This window comes from Lepidochelys kempii, chromosome 5 (genome assembly GCF_965140265.1).
Source record: "Lepidochelys kempii isolate rLepKem1 chromosome 5, rLepKem1.hap2, whole genome shotgun sequence".
Taxonomy (NCBI): domain Eukaryota; kingdom Metazoa; phylum Chordata; order Testudines; family Cheloniidae; genus Lepidochelys; species Lepidochelys kempii.
The window spans coordinates 49,339,358-49,359,103 of record NC_133260.1 but is presented as its reverse complement, the minus strand read 5'-3'; the positions used below and the strand labels follow the sequence as shown (position 1 = coordinate 49,359,103).

At 42.0% G+C, this 19,746-nt stretch overlaps 1 protein-coding gene across 18 annotated transcripts in view; it reads left to right on the top strand.

Moving 5' to 3' along the window:
- ARHGEF28 (Rho guanine nucleotide exchange factor 28) overlaps positions 1-19,746 on the top strand; it is a 194,482-nt gene that overhangs the window by 157,356 nt on the left and 17,380 nt on the right. For 16 of the 18 annotated variants that reach the window (XM_073344266.1, XM_073344268.1, XM_073344263.1 and 13 more), the window contains 7 exons: positions 1,053-1,235; positions 4,158-4,286; positions 5,072-5,160; positions 8,562-8,600; positions 8,687-8,734; positions 11,835-12,320; positions 13,989-14,259. In XM_073344266.1, the coding sequence (XP_073200367.1) occupies positions 1,053-1,235; positions 4,158-4,286; positions 5,072-5,160; positions 8,562-8,600; positions 8,687-8,734; positions 11,835-12,320; positions 13,989-14,259 (1,245 nt within the window). Of the gene's footprint in view, positions 1-1,052; positions 1,236-4,157; positions 4,287-5,071; positions 5,161-8,561; positions 8,601-8,686; positions 8,735-11,834; positions 12,321-13,988; positions 14,260-19,746 lie in introns of those variants that run through there. The other 2 variants (XM_073344264.1, XM_073344272.1) reach the window with 2 other exon arrangements.

Genomic DNA, 19,746 nt, shown 5'->3' with positions numbered 1-19,746 from the left:
TTACCACAGGTTCCCAGCAATATTGTTGATCAGATTTTATTGTCAGGATCTCTCACAAAGTCCAAAGGCTGGTTCCTTTCTCTTCTTGGGAGAAAGAGTGAGTGAGAGAGTCTGGGGTGTTCCTCACTGTTACAGTCCAGGCAGCCTTTGAAATGCATTTTCCTGAGGGTTATCCCTAGATAAAGTTCCTTCCCACTGTGAGGATTGAGACAAGAGTCTCGTGGTGAAAGAGGTTCCATGTTGTTGTTTGTTAAAATGAAGAATTGATCTATTCCTGCCCCGCCCCATTCACTGCCAAGGAATGGCCACCTAATGGGTGATTGTCAGTCAGATTTGATGACATGTGACTAGAGGTGCCAGATTGTCTTTTGTCTTTGAAAAACAGGTTTCCCCCCTCTCACCCTGATTTGTCTGGTGGGAACATTTCATTCATAATTTCAGCTTATGTTCATAAATTTACATATCATGTTGCTATACACATTTCACCATGATATTATTGACCTGCAGGTTATTGATACTTCACAAGGCATATTTTGTACAAAGATTACAATCACATATATGATATAAATACTGGGGTGCATTTGGTCACAATGGTGAGGACAACTTTAGATCTCCACTTGGACCTTTGTGGTGGAGGCTGATTAGATATGCACAGAATCCTCACTTCCTCTAGCTGCCTTAGCCAGGCCTGCGTCCTGGAATTTGACCACTTTGAGGGCTGCATCAGATGGCCGAGGGGCCCACAGTATAGTCAAGATTGCATCATCAGAACTCCTCAATGGTCAGACTTTCCGCTACTGTGGGGACTTTGTCAGAATCTGGGTCAACTTTTATCAGTGCAGATTATGGACGGAATGAATCTTGTCCCTTTCAGTTTACAAAAGGTATCATGCAAACTGAGTCATTCCTCGGCTTTGTTTGTAAGTACATAGTAGCTTTGAATTAGCAACGATAATGTGGCAGATGGATAAGAGGAGGAGTGGGAAGTGTACTTTACCTTCAGAACAGAATGGTGTTATTGCTAACATAATATGTCCAAATTTGATTAATAGAATCTCTGAGTAGCCAGGACCAGCAGATCTGCAGTTATTTGGAAGATAAGTTGCATATCTATGCAGAGCTTGGAGATATGAGTGGATTTGAGGATGTCCATGTGGAACCACATCTCCTTATCAAACCTGACTCTGGAGAAATGCCACAGGCTTCCTCATTGTTGGCAGCAGCACTCAGGGAAGGTGAGATTGTCTAGAAGGAAATGAAGCAGCGACTGTGTAGATCACAGACGCCGGCTTCCAACTTTCCCTGGGGTGTGCTTAACCCCCCCACTCAGCCCCGAGCCCCGCTCCCACTACACCCCTTCCCCCAAGCTCCCACCCTGACTCTTCCCACCCTCACTACACCCCCGCCCAGCCTCTTCTGGCCCAGTTCCTCCCCCTCCCTCCCAGCGCCTCCTGCACAGCACGGAACAGCTGATCTGTGGAAGGTGGGAGGTGCTGGGAGAAGAGGAAGGAGTTGATCAGTGGGGCCACCAGCGGGCAGGAAGTATTTCAGGGGAGGCATAATTTTTTTCCATGGGTGCTCCAGCTCCTATGGTTTAGACAGGCCCCAAGGGTGGTATTTGAAGTAAATAATCCATTGATATCCACTTAGTTTGTAGCCAAATTGCTTTATGGTATGGTTTAGCAAGGTCTCAAAAGCTCAGCAGGGTTGAGCTACGTGAATACCTGGATAAGAGACTTCCAAGAAACATCTACTTTTGTGCTGTGGGAGGTGATGCTGTGGGTTGCATGTTTTATGGAGTCATCGAAATGTAGAGCTGGAAAAGGGACCATGTAAACCTAGACCATTCCTGACAGGTCCAACCTATTCATAAAAACCTCCCATGTTGGGGATTCTACGACCTCCCTTGGAAGCCTTTTCCAGAACTTGACTACCTTTATAGTTAGAAAGTTTTTACTAATATCTAACCTCCCTTGCTGCAGATTAAGCCCCATTACTACTTGTAAAAAGAAAAGGAGGACTTGTGGCCCCTTAGAAACTAACAAAGTCCTCCTGTTCTTTTTGCGGATACAGACTAACATGGCTGCTACTCTGAAACCTGTCATTACTACTTGTGCTATCTTCAGTGGACATGGAGAACAATCGATCTATGTCCCCTTTATAACATCCCTTGACATATGTGAAAACTGTTATTAGGTCCCCCCTCAGTCTTTTTTTTTTTTCAAGACGAAAAATGCCCAATTTTTAACCTTTCCACATAAGTCAGATTTTCTAACTCTTTTGCATTTTTGTTGCTCTCTTCTGGGCTCTCTCCAGTTTGTCCACATCTTTCTTAAAACGTGGTACCCAAAGCTGGACACAGTACCCAGCTGAGGCTTCACCAGTGCAAAGAAGATATGGACAGTTACCTCCTGTGTCTTACATACAACACTCCAGTCAATACGCCACAGAACGATATTAGCCTTTTTCACAACTTCATCATGTTGGTTCATATTCAATTTGTGATCCACTATAAATCCCAGATCCTTTTCAGCGGTACTACTGCCTAGCCAATTATTCCCCATTTTATAGTTGTACATTTGATTTTTCCTGCCCAAGCATAGTGCTCTACACTTTTCTCTATTGATTTTCATCTTGTTGATTTCAGACCAATTCTCCAGTTTCCACAGGTCATTTTGAATTCTAATCCAGACTTCCAAAGTGCTTGAAACCTCTCCTAGCTTAGTGTTCTCCACAAATTTTGTAAGTAAACGGTCCACTCTGTTATCCAACTCATCAGTGAAAATGTTGAATAGTACCAGACCCAGAACAGACCTCTGCAGGACCCCACTAGATACATTCTCCCAGTTTGACAGTGAACAATTGATCACTACTCTTTGAGTATGGTTTTTCAACTAGTTGTGCACCCGCCTTATAGTAATTTCATTTAGATCACATTTTCGTAGTTTGCTTATGAAAGTTTCATGTGGGGCTGTGTCAAAAGCCTTACCGAACTCAAGATGTAGCACATCTACTGCTTCCCCACATCCAACCCTGTCAAAGAAGAAAACTGTGACTGATTATGGGTGAAATCTGTAGGAAAAAAATTGTCCAGGTTTTGTAGGTGTTCATGGATGGAAGAATATTTTCTTCTATTATTTCAAACAAGTCATATTTGAATTAAATGTACTGTCTGACTATAATGTTATCATTGGTTTCAGAGTAACAGCCGTGTTAGTCTGTATTCGCAAAAAGAAAAGGAGTACTTGTGGCACCTTAGAGACTAACCAATTTATTAGAGCATAAGCTTTCGTGAGCTACAGCTCACTTCCTCAGATGCATATCGTGGAAACTGCAGCAGGCTTTATATATACACAGAGAATATGAAACAATACCTATTCCCACCCCACTGTCCTGCTGCTAATAGCTTATCTAAAGTGATTTCCAGCACAAATCCAGGTTTTCTCACCCTCCACCCCCCCAATTTGTGTGGGGGGGTGGAGGGTGAGAAAACCTGGATTTGTGCTGGAAATCACTTTAGATAAGCTATTAGCAGCAGGACAGTGGGGTGGGAATAGGTATTGTTTCATATTCTCTGTGTATATATAAAGCCTGCTGCAGTTTCCACGATATGCATCTGAGGAAGTGAGCTGTAGCTCACGAAAGCTTATGCTCTAATAAATTGGTTAGTCTCTAAGGTGCCACAAGTACTCCTTTTCTTTTTGCGAATGTTATCATTCTGTCTGATGAGAAATACATAGAGGAAAAACCCCAAGTTCTCAAAGTAAGTTCATCAGTTGCCAAGAAGGTATTACTTAGATGCTAGAAAGATGTATCTCCTTTTTCATAGTGGAGCCTGACCTCTCTGAGGGTGCATCTTATGAGATAATTATCTCTTGGTTATAGGGTAAAAACAATAATGTATATGGGAACCCTGTGTAAGTCACTTACAACTAAGTATAATAGAGCATACACACATCCTCCTTTTTCTGCCCATTTTTAATTTTGATTTTCCTTCCCATCTCTGTTGCTCTTGACTGTGCCTTAGACATCCGGGTTTTGAGTTTAACGTTACAGCAATTGCCAAGGGGATCACTTTCCAGTAACAGAATACTGTAATTATTTATGCAGAATGCAACTGTTTCGTTGGTTTTTATAACACATATTTTCCTCTCCAGCTGAAAGCCTCCATGTTGCTGTAACATCATCACAAGCAAATGATGCAAACAAGTCATCAGAGGCGACTACTGGAGACGCAAGCTTGACAAACACACTTAGCGCCAATGAAATATTTGAATCTCCGACTCGTAAGTAAAACCTGACACTTTTACTTGCCCCGATAACAGTACTAATTGTCTCAGGATGTTTCCCAGCCTTCTGCAATCCATAACAGTCCAGGATCAATAAAGAACAATATAGTAGTAATAAAAAAATACAACAAATCCAATCCTCAGCTGGTATACATTGGCATAGCTTCATTGAAGTCAGTGGATAATTTACACCAGATGAGGATCCGCCTTGATGTATGCCTTCCTTCAGTCCACATTAATATTTCATACATGTATAAAATACATTATCTTGTCTTTTCTGTTGAACTCCATTGCAAGCATATATTGCCTTTTAAATAATTTCTGCTGACTTTCATGAGAGGCCCTATACATCAATTGATGTGCAGAGCTTGACATTCCAATCATTAGAGCCATTATACAGTGTTGATTTCTTAACCAGTTGAAAATTCTGGTACTAAACCCTGTAAAACTGCTAATACAGTAAAGTTCCAGCTATATTTATTTCATAACGTGTTTGTTGGGGGTTGTTTTTTTTTTTTTTGCAAGTTGGGCATTTCTTATTTTTTGAGATAGAAAAGGAAGAAATGCCACTTTTTCTCTCACAGTTGTATTTTCTCATCAGCATCTATATGTGGGTTGGGGACAATTTATGTAAATCTGTAATTTCAGCATACTGTAGGTTTAACACACACTGTACTGTTTGTTTCTCTATTCAGAAAAGCAGTGTACTGTGTAATGTTTAGCATTTTTCTTATTTTTCTCCACCCCACACATTTTGTTGGTGTTTTCATCACTAATTACAGAAATTAAAAGAGACGAAGAATCTTGTGACGTCAGTCCCAGGATTTGTCATGCTGTGAATGAAGAGGCAGGCTCTCTGATGGGGGATAAGGTACTGTAAATGATCTATCTTCCTGTGTGTTTGTATAGCATCCACCCCAATGGGCACTGCAATCCAGACTGGAGGTTCCTGCAGTGCAGATAAATAAATAATAATAATGTGGTATTTAAGGACTGTATCTGTGCCCACAGCACTGGATGGGTGCATTTTATTAAGCCCAAATAAAGAAATGAAGGTCACTGTAGCTAACTGTGACAGCCTTACAAGCCTGTGGGCTTGGAGTAGCAGCTGCAGGGCCACTCTGAGTCACTTGTGCAATGTCAAGGTTCCCGGATCCATCCTGACCCGCTACTTAACACCAACCTATGTTGGGCAGATAATGGCACTCCCTCCACTCCCCTCTCTGACACATGGTAGTGAAAGCCCCTGCATGGAATAGATCTCTGATGGCACAAATAGGACATGTGCTGGCTGTCCTTACCACGGTGACTTTCACCTCACTATCAACTCCCATATAAAACAGACTTGGTGTTCTTACAACAAGTTACTGTTGAATTTTAAGTGGACGCAAAACAGAACAATTTCAAAATAAGAGAAACTACCAATATTTCAAAATCCCTTAACTCTTTAAACAACTCATGCAATTAATTCCAAACTGTTGGACTCAAAAATCTCTCCCTAATGGAGCATACATATGAAACATTTCAGGCAGCAGCAAGATGCTTTTTCAAAAAGTTAGAACAGGGATTAAAATTGGGCAAAAACTATGGCCTTCCTATAGAGAGAAGGGGCAAACTGGGAGCTTTACAGAGAAGCAGAAAAAGGGGAAAGAGGGTTGAGAGAGAGAAAGATGGGGGGGAAATCTTTAAAATGGAAAGCAAAATTGTAAAAATGCTTAGAAATGGCAGGGAAAAGACAAAAAGGAAAAAAGAGATCAGAGGGGTAAAAGTGAGAGAGAATGGACAAAAACTAGGTGAGATGCACCAATCCCACCTGGGGTTTGAGGAGACACATTCAGACCCATTGCAGACTTGGGGCTTCCAAGGCAAAACAGCTGGGAACTAGTTTCTTGCTTTGTAGTAAATCAACCACCAGGAGGTGGCAGAGCAAGCACACACAAGAGAAGAGACAAGGGATTTCAAGGGCAGCCGATGTTCTCAAACCTTTCTTAGAGCAGTGGTTTTCAACCTTTTTTTCTGGCGACCCAGTTGAAGAAAATTGTTGATGCCCAGGATCCAACAGAGCTGGGGGTTTGGAGTGTACGAGGGACTCAGCGCTGGAGCAGTGGGTTGGGGTGTGGGAGGGGGTCAGGGCTCTGAGCTGGGGATACAGGCTCTGGGGTGGGACCGGGGATGAGGAGTTTGGCACGCAGGAGGGGGATCTGGGTTGTGGGGGGGGGAGGCTCAGGGATGGGGCCAGGGGTTGGGGCACGGGATTGGGGCACCGGCTTACCTCAGGTGGCTCCCAGTCAGCGGCTCAGCAGGGGTGCTAAGGCAGGCTTCCTGCCTATCCTGACGCTATGGACTATGCTGCGCCCCGGAAGCAGCCAGCAGCAGGTCCAGCTCCTAGACGGAGGCACGTAAGTGGCTCCACGCAGCTCTTACCTGCAGGCACCGCCTCCCCATCTCCCTCCTCCCAAGGAGCCAAACCTGCTGCTGGCCTCTTCCAGGGCACAGCAAGGTGTCCGAACAGGTAGGGACTAGCCTGCTTTAGCCGGGCAGCACTGCCAATGGGACTTTTAACGGCCCAGTTGACGGTGCTGACCAGAGCCGCTGCGACCCAGTGCTTTTCATTCTGTGACCCAGTCCTGGGTCACGATCCACGGTTTGAAAACCACTGTCTTAGAGGATGGTCATGGGCACTGATTGTCCAATGCTATGTTTTGATTGGCCCATTCGGCACTTTTTAGTGATGTCAGCTGCCAGCCGGGCACAGCTGTGATCTCAGTTCCATCTCATGCCCATTATATGGAATTTAAAAGGTTTAATAAGAATAAACAAGGGAGAATGGTTGGTCATCTTTTCCCCTATAGACACTCCATTTAACATAAGACCTGTAGGATTTTATAGCAATCCCCCTCTGCCCTGCCTTCTGTGCCAACCTTCTCTCCTGTCCTTCTCTTTCCCCTTCCCTCCTTCGTGTCTCCCTTTCGCTGCCTCATGGTCCCCCTCTTTCCCACTGCAACTTCAACCAAAGCAGCCCAGCTTCTTCTTCAGTGCTACTCAGCTCTGCAACTGGGCCACAAGGGCAGGCAGCAGCTCTTCCATTTTTTAGTGCTCCTGCTGCACTGGGACTTCAGCAGGGAATCTGCTGCAGAGCTGAGCAGCACTAAGGGAGCAGCTTTTCAGCTAAAGCGTTTACAGTGGGGAGGGAAGACAGAAAAGATGGAGAGGGAAAGGGAAGGGAAAAATGTATCAAGTTTAATGTTTCCACTTCCCCCTTGACCTTGGCTGCATTCTCAGCAGCAGCTTGTGGCCTTTCCGTCATCACTTTTGGTTATCAAAACTAAATTAGGCCCCTGATTTACTCTTTATAATAGAAATTAAGATCAGCGGTGAGTTTTGGTCCACAAAGTGCTGTAGAAGATGCTGCTGTTGTCATGGAGAAGTGAGAGAGAGTCCAGATATTCTAGGCAACCAAAAACAGCGTAACAGTGATCACATAGCAAGTGTATTCAAAGTAGTCTAGAAAGGATAGTGTTTGGCTTTTTCTCTATTTGTTTTTCCTCATCCTTCTCATAGGAGCTGTTTTTCATGATAGAAGGATTGTGGGTAACTTCTCCACCCCCCACCCACACCCTTACTCCTGAATTTTAAAAAGGTTCTTAGAAAAAAATGAAATGTAGAATTAATGACCCGGCTCTAATAGCAACAAGCTTTGACAGGATGCATATTAGTAGGCTACTGATGTACCTTTCAGGAGGCTGAATGCACTCACCCTTCTGCTTCATGCCTCATAACACATCTAAGGCATTCACCCTAGTTTGTTAATATAAACCCTGTTGTGGTTTCTTGCTGTGTTAGTACATAGCTTGTGGTTCTTCAGAAATCTGTTACAACTGACCGTGAGTAACACAAGTCACTCTGCTGTACACTCTGTAATCAGGATACTGTATTTGCAAAATTGTCAAGGAAACAAAGTGTTAATGGAAATATAATTTCTCTGCAGGAGTTGTCCACGTGGGGATTAAAATTGTAGATGAAATACTTTTGTTTTTACAGTTGTCCTTGGGATTGCTAGTGATTTCCAAGTAATTTCTGGTGTTGGTGAATTATTAGTCTTCATAGATTACTGTTTCTGTCTTTTGTCACATGACACATAAAAAGGTTTGACTTACTATTGCATGAGTTAGTAATATGAGTATTTGGGCTAGGAAAAAACATTATCTAGAATATCCTATTTCAAAGTTTATAACAGATATTCACAGCTATATGTATTTACATTTATTGTAGGTAGAACACATGAATTTCTCAGGTTCTACACCGACTGAGGTGAGTATAAAGTCCAAATATGAACGTATTATTTAGTTAATCTTTATAGTTTTCATAGTTTTGCAAATCCTTCTCTTCTTTTCCAGATTGTACAAGCAATCCAGAATTTAACCCGCCTCTTGTACAGCATACAGGTGATTACTCTGTTAACTTCATACAGTAATACATCTATTAATGTTTTCCTTAAGAAAAAGTTTCTTTATCTTCCCCTACTTTCAGACACTGTCACCATGTCACATTCTATTGACTTTTTACTCTTGCGTAATTTAAATAATAAAGTAATATAACACGTGTTGGTTTATATTATGCTACAATGATATTCTCCTTCCAAGAATTCAGAAGAATACTTCTTTTGGAAAACCTTTTCCAGGAGAGGCTTGTACAATCCGAAGGGCTGTGGAGAAAATAAGATGGAGGATCTAAACTAATCAGTCAAATTGCACTTTATCTCCTTTCCAGATACCATTCAGAATCTTGGAAAATTTGGATATTTAAATTAAAACACTCCCCAGATTATGTAAATTGCACAGATAGCTCTTGCATAATAGATTCCTGACTCCTAACAACAAAGCCAAGACTTTGAACAGTTTTTGTCTAATGCGTAGAGTAACCTGCTGGGAGTTGGACTTCTAGGTTCTGTTGCCAGCTGTATGATCTTGGCTATATTATTTAACCTCATAACTGTAAACAGGGTACAATTACCCAAACTGGTCAAAAAGTGGAATTTCCATCCCACAGAAAAATCCCGTCTTTCAACATTAGTTTTCATCTCACATCAAGACAAAACATTGAAATATCAAAAATTTTGCTGGAAGGAAAAGTTCTGAAAAATTTTGATTCAGAAACTTTGAAACACAAAATGTTGACATTTACAATCAGAATGACAACATTTTTGACATTTTGAAATGAAATTTTTTTTGTTGAAGAAAAATTGAAAAAAAATTAAAAATGACGTTTCCCATGAAAAATTTTAATTCTGATAAAGCCACATTTTCCCACAGGAAATTTTTCAGTCCAAAGATTTGGACCGGCGCTAATAATTGCTTGGCTTCATTCAATGGTGTTGTGAGGCCTAATTAATTACTGTTTGTAAAGTATCTGAGGTTACATATAATTTACAAGCGCAACAGTGGCATAGCTGTTTACTCCACAAGCATCTGCATGGCAGTAGGCACGTCCTGCAGCAGTGGAAAGCTTTTTCTGTTGATGAGGTTAATCCATATCTCCAAGATGCAATAACTAGGTTGGTGGAAGAATTCTTCCATCGACGTAGCTGTATCTACACTGGGGGTTTTGTCAACCTGTCCATGGCAATCAGGGCTCGAAATTTATCACAGTCCTGAGTCTACATGCAACCGACGAAGTGGGTATTCCCCACGAAAGCTTATGCTCCAATACATCTGTTAGTCTACAAGATGCCACAGGACTCTTTGCCGCTTTTATAGTTAGGTGGATCTAATTTTTAAGTGTAGACCAGGCCTGATACTTTTGAATGAGCGGCCCTATATACATGCACAGTTCTGTTGTCATTTATTATAAGATTTAGGGCATTTATGGGCAGGCAGAGCCACTGATCTTTTCCCACTTGCCAGAGTATCTATCTATTTTATCTAATAGCTAAAGAATTTCATTCCCTAAAAATTTCAAAATACAATAGTTTGGCAAAATACGAAATTGATAGTTAATTATTTTATCATTTCTATAACTTCAGTATTGTAGACCCAGACTGGGCCTGGCAGAGGGTGAATGTTCCTGGGTGAGGGCACTGTGATCTTGCCACCCCTTAAATTTCTGCACAGGGGCCAGCCATAATCTCTCCCTAATGTTAAGAACTATGATAGTTTACTTCTGTTGTAGTAGCAACCATATGGAGCAGAGAGGAGCAAGGAGAGAGAACCATGGCCCTCCCCATCTTCCAAACTAGGCAATGCAACTCAGCCAATATAGTAAGCAAGAGCCAGGAATTATAATGGAGTCACTTGGAAGTCTCAGATGATTCCTGCTGGAATGGATTCCCTCAGCCGCGCCAGCCCCAATGCAGGGTGTTGCTTAATTGCTTAAGTACAACTCTTAATGAAAGAAGTAGTTATTCTATAACAAAATAAACAGGGCTTTTTTCATCTCTTTACTTATGTGGACCTCATCCACAGTCATTAATGTAGTTATCCTCACAACACTCCAGTGAGATAGGGAAGTGCTGTATGTCCCCATTTTACAATGAGAGCCTTTCTGTGCCTCAGTTCTAAGTGACTTGCCCAAGGGCACACAAGAAGTCTGTGGCAGAGCAGGGACTTGAACCCAGATCTTCCAAGTTCTAGGCTAGTTCCTAACCACTGAACCATCCTTTTTCTCTGTGAGCTGTTTTGAGACAAGGATTGTGTGGCCTACTGGATAGAGCACTCGACTAGGACTCAGGAGACCTGGGGTCTATTCCTCACTCTGCCACTGGCCTGCTGGGCAACCTTGGGCAAGTCTGTGACTCAGTTTCCCTATCTGTAAAATGGGGATGAAGATACTGACCTCCTTTTGTAAGGCTCTTCGAAATCTACTGATGAAAAGCTGCATTTCAGGTTTATCTGCATAAGCTCTTTCTCTTTATTGTTGTTATTACAATATAGCATCTAGAACAATGAGGCCCTGATCCTAATTTGGGTTTCTGGGCATGGCTGTAATATAAAAATGAAATGATAATATTCATCACTAACTAGAAACTCCCTGAAAAAGAGTGAAATGATTCAGTTCATTACAAAATGTCTCTCAGAACATGCATGAATACAGAATTCTGTACTTTTAATAGGCAGCAGGTTTAAAACAAACAAAAGGAAGCATTTCTTCACACAATGCACAGTCAACCTGTGGAACTCCTTGCCAGAGGATGTTGTGAAGGATAAGACTATAACAGGGTTCAAAAAAGAACTAGATAAATTCATGGAGGGTAGGTCCATCAATGGCTATGAGCCAGGATGGGCAGGGATGGTGTCCCTAGCCTATGTTTGCCAGAAGCTGGGACTGGGTGACAGGGGATGGATCACTTGATGATTACCTGTTCATTCCTTCTGGGGCACTTGGCACTGGCCACTGTCGGAAGACAGGATACTGGGCTAGATGGACCTTTGGTCTGAGCCAGTATGCACTTGAGTGCTGACGCTTAAGGAAAATAGTAATATTTTTACATAATGTTTATTAAAAAAATTCAAAACCAGGTGGAAATTAATATTTGGTTTTGGTGACTAGGCAGCCTTAACCATCCAGGACAGCCATGTGGAGATCCATAAGATACTACTGCAAGAGCATGAAAGGACCAGTCGGGGTCACAGTTCTCGTGGAAACCTACTGCTAGACCAGGAAAAATACCGAAATTTGGAAAAACAAAGGGAAGAACTGGCAAATATACACAAACTTCAGCAACAGTTTCAACAGGAGCAGCAGCGTTGGTCCCGCGAGTGTGACCAGCAGCAACGGGAGCAGGAGATAAGAGAGAATCAGCTGCAGGAGAGGGAGAGAGATTGCCTATGTCAGGAACAGCTTCTTCATCGGAACCGGGGAGAACTGGAGCTTCAGCTGCAGGAGTTCCAGCAGAACCTGGAAAGGCTTAGGGAGGGCCAGAGGATGGTGGAAAAGGAAAGAGATAACGTGAAGATGCAACAAAAGATATTGTGGCACTGGAAACACAGCCGCCAGAGCAGTCTGCCTGCAGCATTTCCATCAGGGAGCAATGAGGTACATGATTTCCCTTCGATAATTTTACCCTAAGCCAGTCTATATTATTATAGTGACCTACCCTTAAGATACTGAAATTGCAGAAAGTTTTTTCTGAGACAAATCTGATACTTCACTTGGCAACGTATTGAGTTGGTGTGTATGTGACCTAGCTTCAGAAGCATCCAAGGGTTTCCCAAAGGCTAGGAGCACTGCAGAATGACACTCGGCCCATGGGTATAAACGTGAGGAAATAGAAAGGATCATCATGTCCACATTTTACTCAACCACTTCTGCTTTCCCATTAAATAGTTGGGGAAATGTTTAGTTTTCTGGAGCAAGAGAACACCCCTGTTTCTCAGAGGAAGGCTATATCCATGTGTGGGGTACAGACTGTCTAGAAACTTCTAAGGGACAGATCCTCAACAGTTGCTGCAGTCCCTTTGCAACAGTGCTGGCTCAAGTGAGCAGCTGGGGCTTTCCCCAGTGCGGGAATCCCTGGCGGGTATAAAACCTGCTCTGTGTCACCCTCTCTCACAAGCAGCATCTCAGATGCGGGCAGGAGGGGTTGTGCTTCAGGCCAGCAAACCCTGATGGTATAAAGGCCTGGTGGGGGCCATTGTCAGTTGACACAATTTGCAGAATCTCTGAGACTGCTCTGAGCTATGAAGGGAACCAAATTCCCGCCCCCAACAGTCCTGGGAGTTGGGGGCACGAGAGTGAAAAGTTGTCAGGAAATCACATATGTCCCTGACCAGCCCCAGCTGAGGCTCGGTCCAGACCAGCGCTCAAAGTGAGAGGTGAGTGAGGGCCTCCTTCCACTCACCTCCCTATTTGATCTAACCTTGGTGAAAGCAGTGTGAATGTGAGTAAATCTGTATAGTTACCAGTCTGAGCACTGGTGCAGCTGGAGAGTATTTCAGTTTCCAATGCACTTTGGTTCACTGGGCAGGACTTACTAAAAGGGATGACAAAAAGAGTCTGTCCATCAACTGTAATGGAGGGAGTGGGGGTGTCTATTTGAATGTTTTAATGGGTGGGAGAAGTGCTAACAGACTGTGATGGAGAGAGAGGAACACAAGAGCGGTCTAGGGAGCCTCCAGTGTCAAGTTTCTGCTTCCCATTCCTTTAACTAAAAGCTATAAGCTCCTCATTGCTATGGCTGAAATTCAGTCTTTGTCCCCGAAGGCTGTCTCAGTGGTGGCCTCATGTATTAACAAACCCCCTCTGCCTGTTGAAAGAATGACACTCTCAAGATCTGCTTGAAAAGAAGACACTGATGACTTCTTAAAAGCTTCTATGAATTTGCAACTGGAGTGGTTATCTTGCCATTTCTGCTCCTTCTTTCTAAGTGACATGGTCCAATGTTGAGCAGAGGGACAGAGTTTAACCCCTTCAAAGTGAACAGCAAAAAAGCTCAGCTCCTCCCTGGATCTGGCCCTTTGTTGTTTTCCATTTGGCAAACATTGATTTGTTTTCTTGTATTATGAATGGAGCTGAGACATTATTTAGCAGACTCTTGCTGATTATTCTTATACAACACAACCGACTTAATGTGTTCCTGATGAATGAAGTGGACATTTGTTATGAATTTCACCCTTACTGGCAGCTAGTATAAGAAGGGGACTGATGATGTTAGGCAAAGGTGAAGTGGTTAGCTACATGTTTTCCTTGTTTTCTCTTGTTCAGATAATGGGACATAGTCAATCGGAGAGCTTAAGTGCTGAAAATTCATTCTTCATAAATGAAACTTTAGTACAGATGTCACTAAACAGTCTCAACAAATCAAATCCATCTCTAGTGTACCAGGATGGTGTATATGGGATAAACGTCACCAATTCAGATATAACCAGGACTAGTGAAAATCAACCAGCCATCACCAATGAACTTTGGAAATCTACTGCTCCCTGCCATCAGGTATCCTCCTCCTGCAAAAGCAACAAGGATGCTTGTAATAATGGTAATTAAACACCTTAAATCTGTATCTAATAGACAAAACAGGCAATCCATCACCTTTCAGAGGGATTATTCCTAAAAAATGAAGGCAATTCTGTAGTAAAAAGGAACACTAATAATATTGCAGTGGTGAGTTGTTGTGTGTGTGCCAATGGACGCATGGCTGATACTTGATCACGATTTGATTGTGATGTGTGAGAAGAGTTGTTAATACACTAGATTTTACTGAGACAACTCTATTACGCTAACTGACAGGAGAGGAGAAAAGGAAGTCAGAGGAATGGAACAAAAATTGATGAATAACTCAATCTTTGCGAAAGCTATCCTGTGTGTCACCAAATCAAGGCCTTTTTTCAACATGCTAAGGTTTGCTTGCATTTCACAGTACTGTGTAAAATATCAAGGCTGCAGACAAGTTGCTACTGCAAGAAACTTCCTGTTCAATACTTGAAATTTCTCAGTCAGAACAGATTTTAATTTATAACTGCTAACTGATGATTAGTGCTTAGAGTAATCCTTGAACATATCCTTTGCTTCAGGACCTCATTGAGGATCCACTGAGAATGGCATTGAAAGACTCACCTTAATCATGGAAGGAAAATCACATAACTTCAGAGAGTAAAGGAATCTTGAAAAATAAGTAGTATGAGTTTGTGAAGAATAGCTCTTACTGTATGACCTTGATTATGCCCATTCCTGCTCCCAAAATGCAAAATTACTGGATGCAGGAAAAGTTGTAGATAAAATGTTTGGATTCTGTTCCTGCAGTTGATACTATTTCATGAAATCTCACTCTCAATACAGGCAAGCAAGAAACATTGTCCTATGGATTGAAAACTTGTTGAAGGATTTAAATAAAAGTTCATGATAAACTCCAAAGTATCAAGTTTTCAAGGAAGCAGCTAGCTGGGGTGCCTTCAGGTTCTGTGTCAGCTCTGGTCTTATTTAGTATCTTCATTGATTCATTACAGTTCGTAAGGCACTCTGATGAACCTGGTTAAAAAAGCCAAGAAATAAATAAGATCTAATAGATGTAGGGGACAAGCCGGCACTGGCAGGGAAATCGATTAAATGACCTAGTAGGGTTTTTACCCCAACACTAACTTCTGTGATTCCAAGTGAAACAAGGCAATTTAGCATTACTGGGTGAGGTCTGAACACATTACCTCCTGCCAGCTCAAAGAATAAAAATATCCTGAGAATTGAATCTGAGCCTGGTTCATGGTAGTGCAGAAAGATCACTCTTTCTACAACCAACTGTGTAGGGGTTATGTTCAAAACAGGGCAAAAAAACAATGGAGAGCGGAACTGAGTGTGATCAAAAATTGAAAACATGCATATGCACAGTGTTATTTTCATTTATCTTGGGCCAAATCTTAAAGTTGTTACTCAAACAAGAATTTCATTGACCAAGGAGTTGGCTCCTTAATTCCCTTTTTTATGCATGAAAAGAGAATCAGCTCAAGTCTTACTTGAGCAAACATTATCCTTAACACACTTGCTTCCCATATAGCAATAACGATCAGTTACCCTATAATAATCAAAAATGGGCCAGTTTAGTCTGATCATTATAACTGTTTTAGATTGTGTAACAAAGCAAATCAGCTTAATTATTAATACATAGGGCCCTACCAAATTCACAGCCATGAAAAACATGTCACAGACCGTGAAATCTGGTCTTTTGTGTGCTTTTACCCTATACTGTACAGATTTCACAGGGGAGACCAGCGTTTTTCAAATTGGGGGTCCTGACCCAAAAGGGACTTGCAGGGGGGTTGCAAGATTATTTTAGTGGGGATTACAGTATTGCCACCCTTACTTCTGTGCTGCCTTCAGAGCTGGGCGGTCAGAGAGCGGCGGCTTTAGTCAGGTGCCCAGCTCTGAAGGCAGCGCCCTGCCAGCAGCCATGCCATGCCATGCCACCCTTCTGTGCTGCTGCCTTTGGACCTGGGTGGCTGGAGAGTGGCGGCTGCTGACTGAGGGCCCAGTACCGCCCGCAGCAGTGCAAACGTAAGGGTAGCAATACTGCAACCCCCCCTCCTCCCCCCCGGCCCCACAACATTGTGATTCCCCCTCAACTCTTTTTTGGGTCAAGACCCTACAGTTGCAACACTGTGATATTTCAGATTTAAATAGCTGAAATCATGAAATATACTATTTTTAAAGTCCTATGACCAAAATGGATGGTGAATTTGGTAGGGCCCTATTAATACAGGGTAACATTTTCAAAAATGCCTAAATGACCTAGGCCTAGTCAAGGTTGTTCCAGTTTAACTAAAACTGTGATTTTTATTCTGATGTAGTTAAACTAATGCAACTCTGTGTGTCAACACTTATGCAGGATTAAATGCATGGATATTTATTTAGCTTGCATTGATAAATGTGCAGGTGCAAGCTGAACCAATGTAACCAGTATTAAACCTACAGAAGGGAATACGTGCCAAAAGTTGCACTGGTTTGATTAAATTGATTTTACGTTATCCTGGTGCAACTTCTGTGTGTAGACAAGTCCTTGGGCTCCTAAGTTACATAGGCACTTTTAAAAATATTACCCATAGTGTACTCCTAGAGCAGGTGATGCGTTGAACCCCGCAAATAGATATTGTATGATATTCCATTATAATGTTTGTAAAACAGATGAAAGGTATTTTGTATTACGGTCCTCCACTGCGTGAGTCTGAATGATTCAGGCCTCGCTCTGTCATTCATCATGTGCTGCTGTACACAGAGTACGGCATGAGAAGTACTTTAAACTTCTCTGCTGAAAGACAGATGGCATTCTAAAGCAAAATCAAATGGCTCAGCACATGGAAATGAAGTAAATCACCCAACATAAAATAAGCTGAGTTGTGTGGATATTTCATATCAGGAAACTGATTTTTTTCCCCATGCATTTTGTTAAACTTGCAGAGTTCAGGGAGATCTCTAATCATGTGCACACATTTCCTGATACCTCATCAGGATAAAGTCAGTTCTGCTCTGTAGTGTTCCAAAATTCTGACTGACATGTATGGCAATATCCTGCAATATCTTGGACAGACCTCATTGAATTAAGTTAAATCTTACTGTGTTAAATTTATGTTTCACTGTGGGCCAGGTATTCTATGTCATTCCCTGGGGTGGGGGACCCTAGCTTTCCAAGAACTAAGAACAATGGGGTATGATTAGGCAAATTCACTCAGATTGTAAAAACCTCCTGAGAGGCACCACCACCTGGAGAGACTTGCATATACTCGTTCAAACTGGCTTCTCCAGAGACCAGCAGACAAAGAATGGACTTTTGGATAAATAAACTGAGTTTAAACTGACTTGGGGCCTTGGTTCTGATCCAGCAAATGGGCAGGACGTTCAGTCCAAAGGGAGGGCCCAATCCTCTAGGGAAAGTTGGAAGTACTGACACCAACCAGAGTCTTTGTGGAGTTTGGGGGAAGGGTGTGATCTCTGGTAAGCTTATTAGGTGTTTTTTAAATTGTTTTTAATATGCTTTTCCTGTAATGCTTTTACCTTAAGAATAAATGTGCTTGCTTAGAAAGAGCCAGGTCATAACAACTGTGGGTAACTACCCTGTTTATAGCCTCTAAGAAGAAGGCAAAGGAGGCCTGCTTAAACAGTCTGGCTTGCTCGGGATCTCAGAGTGTAGGTAGGAAACTCTGCAGCCTGGGAAAAACCTGGTCAGGATGGAGAGAGAGACAGGCCTCTGTCCAGAAGAGGTGCTGGCTGGGGAGCCAGAAGCCTGAGAGTGGGTGCCCTTGCTTAACCGTGGAGGAGGAATACAAGTGCCATTGCTCTTAACTATGACATCACCCAATCAGAAATGTAGGAAAACGAGTTAGTGAAAACTTTTTGAATTTTCAAAGTTTTGACAAAATTGTGAAAGGTGTTTTGAATTTTTCAGCCATTTCTATTGAAAGCTATTGTGAATTCTTATAATTCTCTGAGGAAAAAATACACACAAGTTATAATTATAAGTGGAAATAGAATTAAAAAACAACTGTTGAATATTTTGTGCTTCTAGTTGACTAGAAATGGCAATGCACAAATAATTGTATTGCAGGTACAGTTCTGATTTTAACAATTGACTGCATTTAGGCAATTGCTTTTACTGCATTATTAAGTGTTTTGTAATAAGTATGTAGGAATACTGGAAAAATAAGATATGAAATAATTTTCAGAAACAAGATATTTAATGCCTATAAATATTAACAAAAAGCTAATGATACTATCTTCTATGGTGTATTACCTGCCACACAATTTAACTTTATAAATATACCCACATGAAAATAGCTACATTTCTTTACTGAATAATACTGAATTAATATTTTAAAAGGTAAGACATAGGGTTTCTTCACATAGCTGACACGATTACAAATCGTGTGTGTTTGCGAGAGAGCGCTTACCAAAGACCTAGGGCAAGTTCCCTTAAGCTGTAACTGGCATTAGTTCCCATACAGTCTTTTAGTAGAAGGAAGAAAATGATTGATAGAAAAGTGTCTTCATACTCTAGGGCAGGGGTGGCCAACCTGAGCCTGAAAAGGAGCCAGAATTTACCAGTGTACATTGCCAAAGAGCCACAGTAATACGTCAGTAGCCCCTCATCTACTCCCCAGCCCCCAACGCCTCCCATCTGCCCGCAGCCCCCAACAATCAGCCCCTACTCCCCCCCTCCCCCCGCCCACTGCAGTCATCTGTGTCACATGCACAGGAGGCTATGTGGGGGAGGAGCGAGGGCATGGCAGGCTCAGGGGAAGGGGTGGAGGGGGGGGCAGGGCTTTGGGCAGAGCAGAGGGGTGAGCAGTGAGCATCCCCAAGCACACTGGAAAGTTAGCATCTATAGCTCCACCCCAGAATCAGTGCCTAGGTAAGGAGCCGCATATTAACCTCTGAAGAGCCGCATGTGGCTCCGGCCACCCCTGTTCTAGGGTAATTGTTGTCTTCTTTCATGCAGATAATTTAACTACTTCAGCTAATTGGAAAGAGGAAGAAAATATAGTTCTGTGTCTGGATAGCTTGAGAATTGAATAAATTACTTCCCGGAATTCAATTGACGTGTCGGGGTACATATCCACAATGATGCCTCAGGATTTAGCCATGCATAGTACTGAATCGTTATCTCTTAGATTTGATTAATGTGTACACTTTGAACCCCTTTTAAAGTCTTATATGGACGCTTCAATATAAGGTGCTGTAGTGCATTTTCTATTCAGATGTTATCTGTACCAGTAATTGTATTGCAGTCTGTACAAAGGATAAATTTGGGGGGAAATTGAAGTTTGATTTTTTATTTTTTGCAATCTCAGCACAAGATATGTCCATGTACTGTATGGTGTACTGAAAAGTATCACAAAAATATTTCTTGGGAATGTACCAAAAATTATTGATATCATTCCAAACAAGCAAAAGATTAAAACATTCATAACACCATTTTACTTATACACGTTTTTCACTATTAATCATTCTGACACTTCTGAGAGCATAAAACACATTTTTGGGG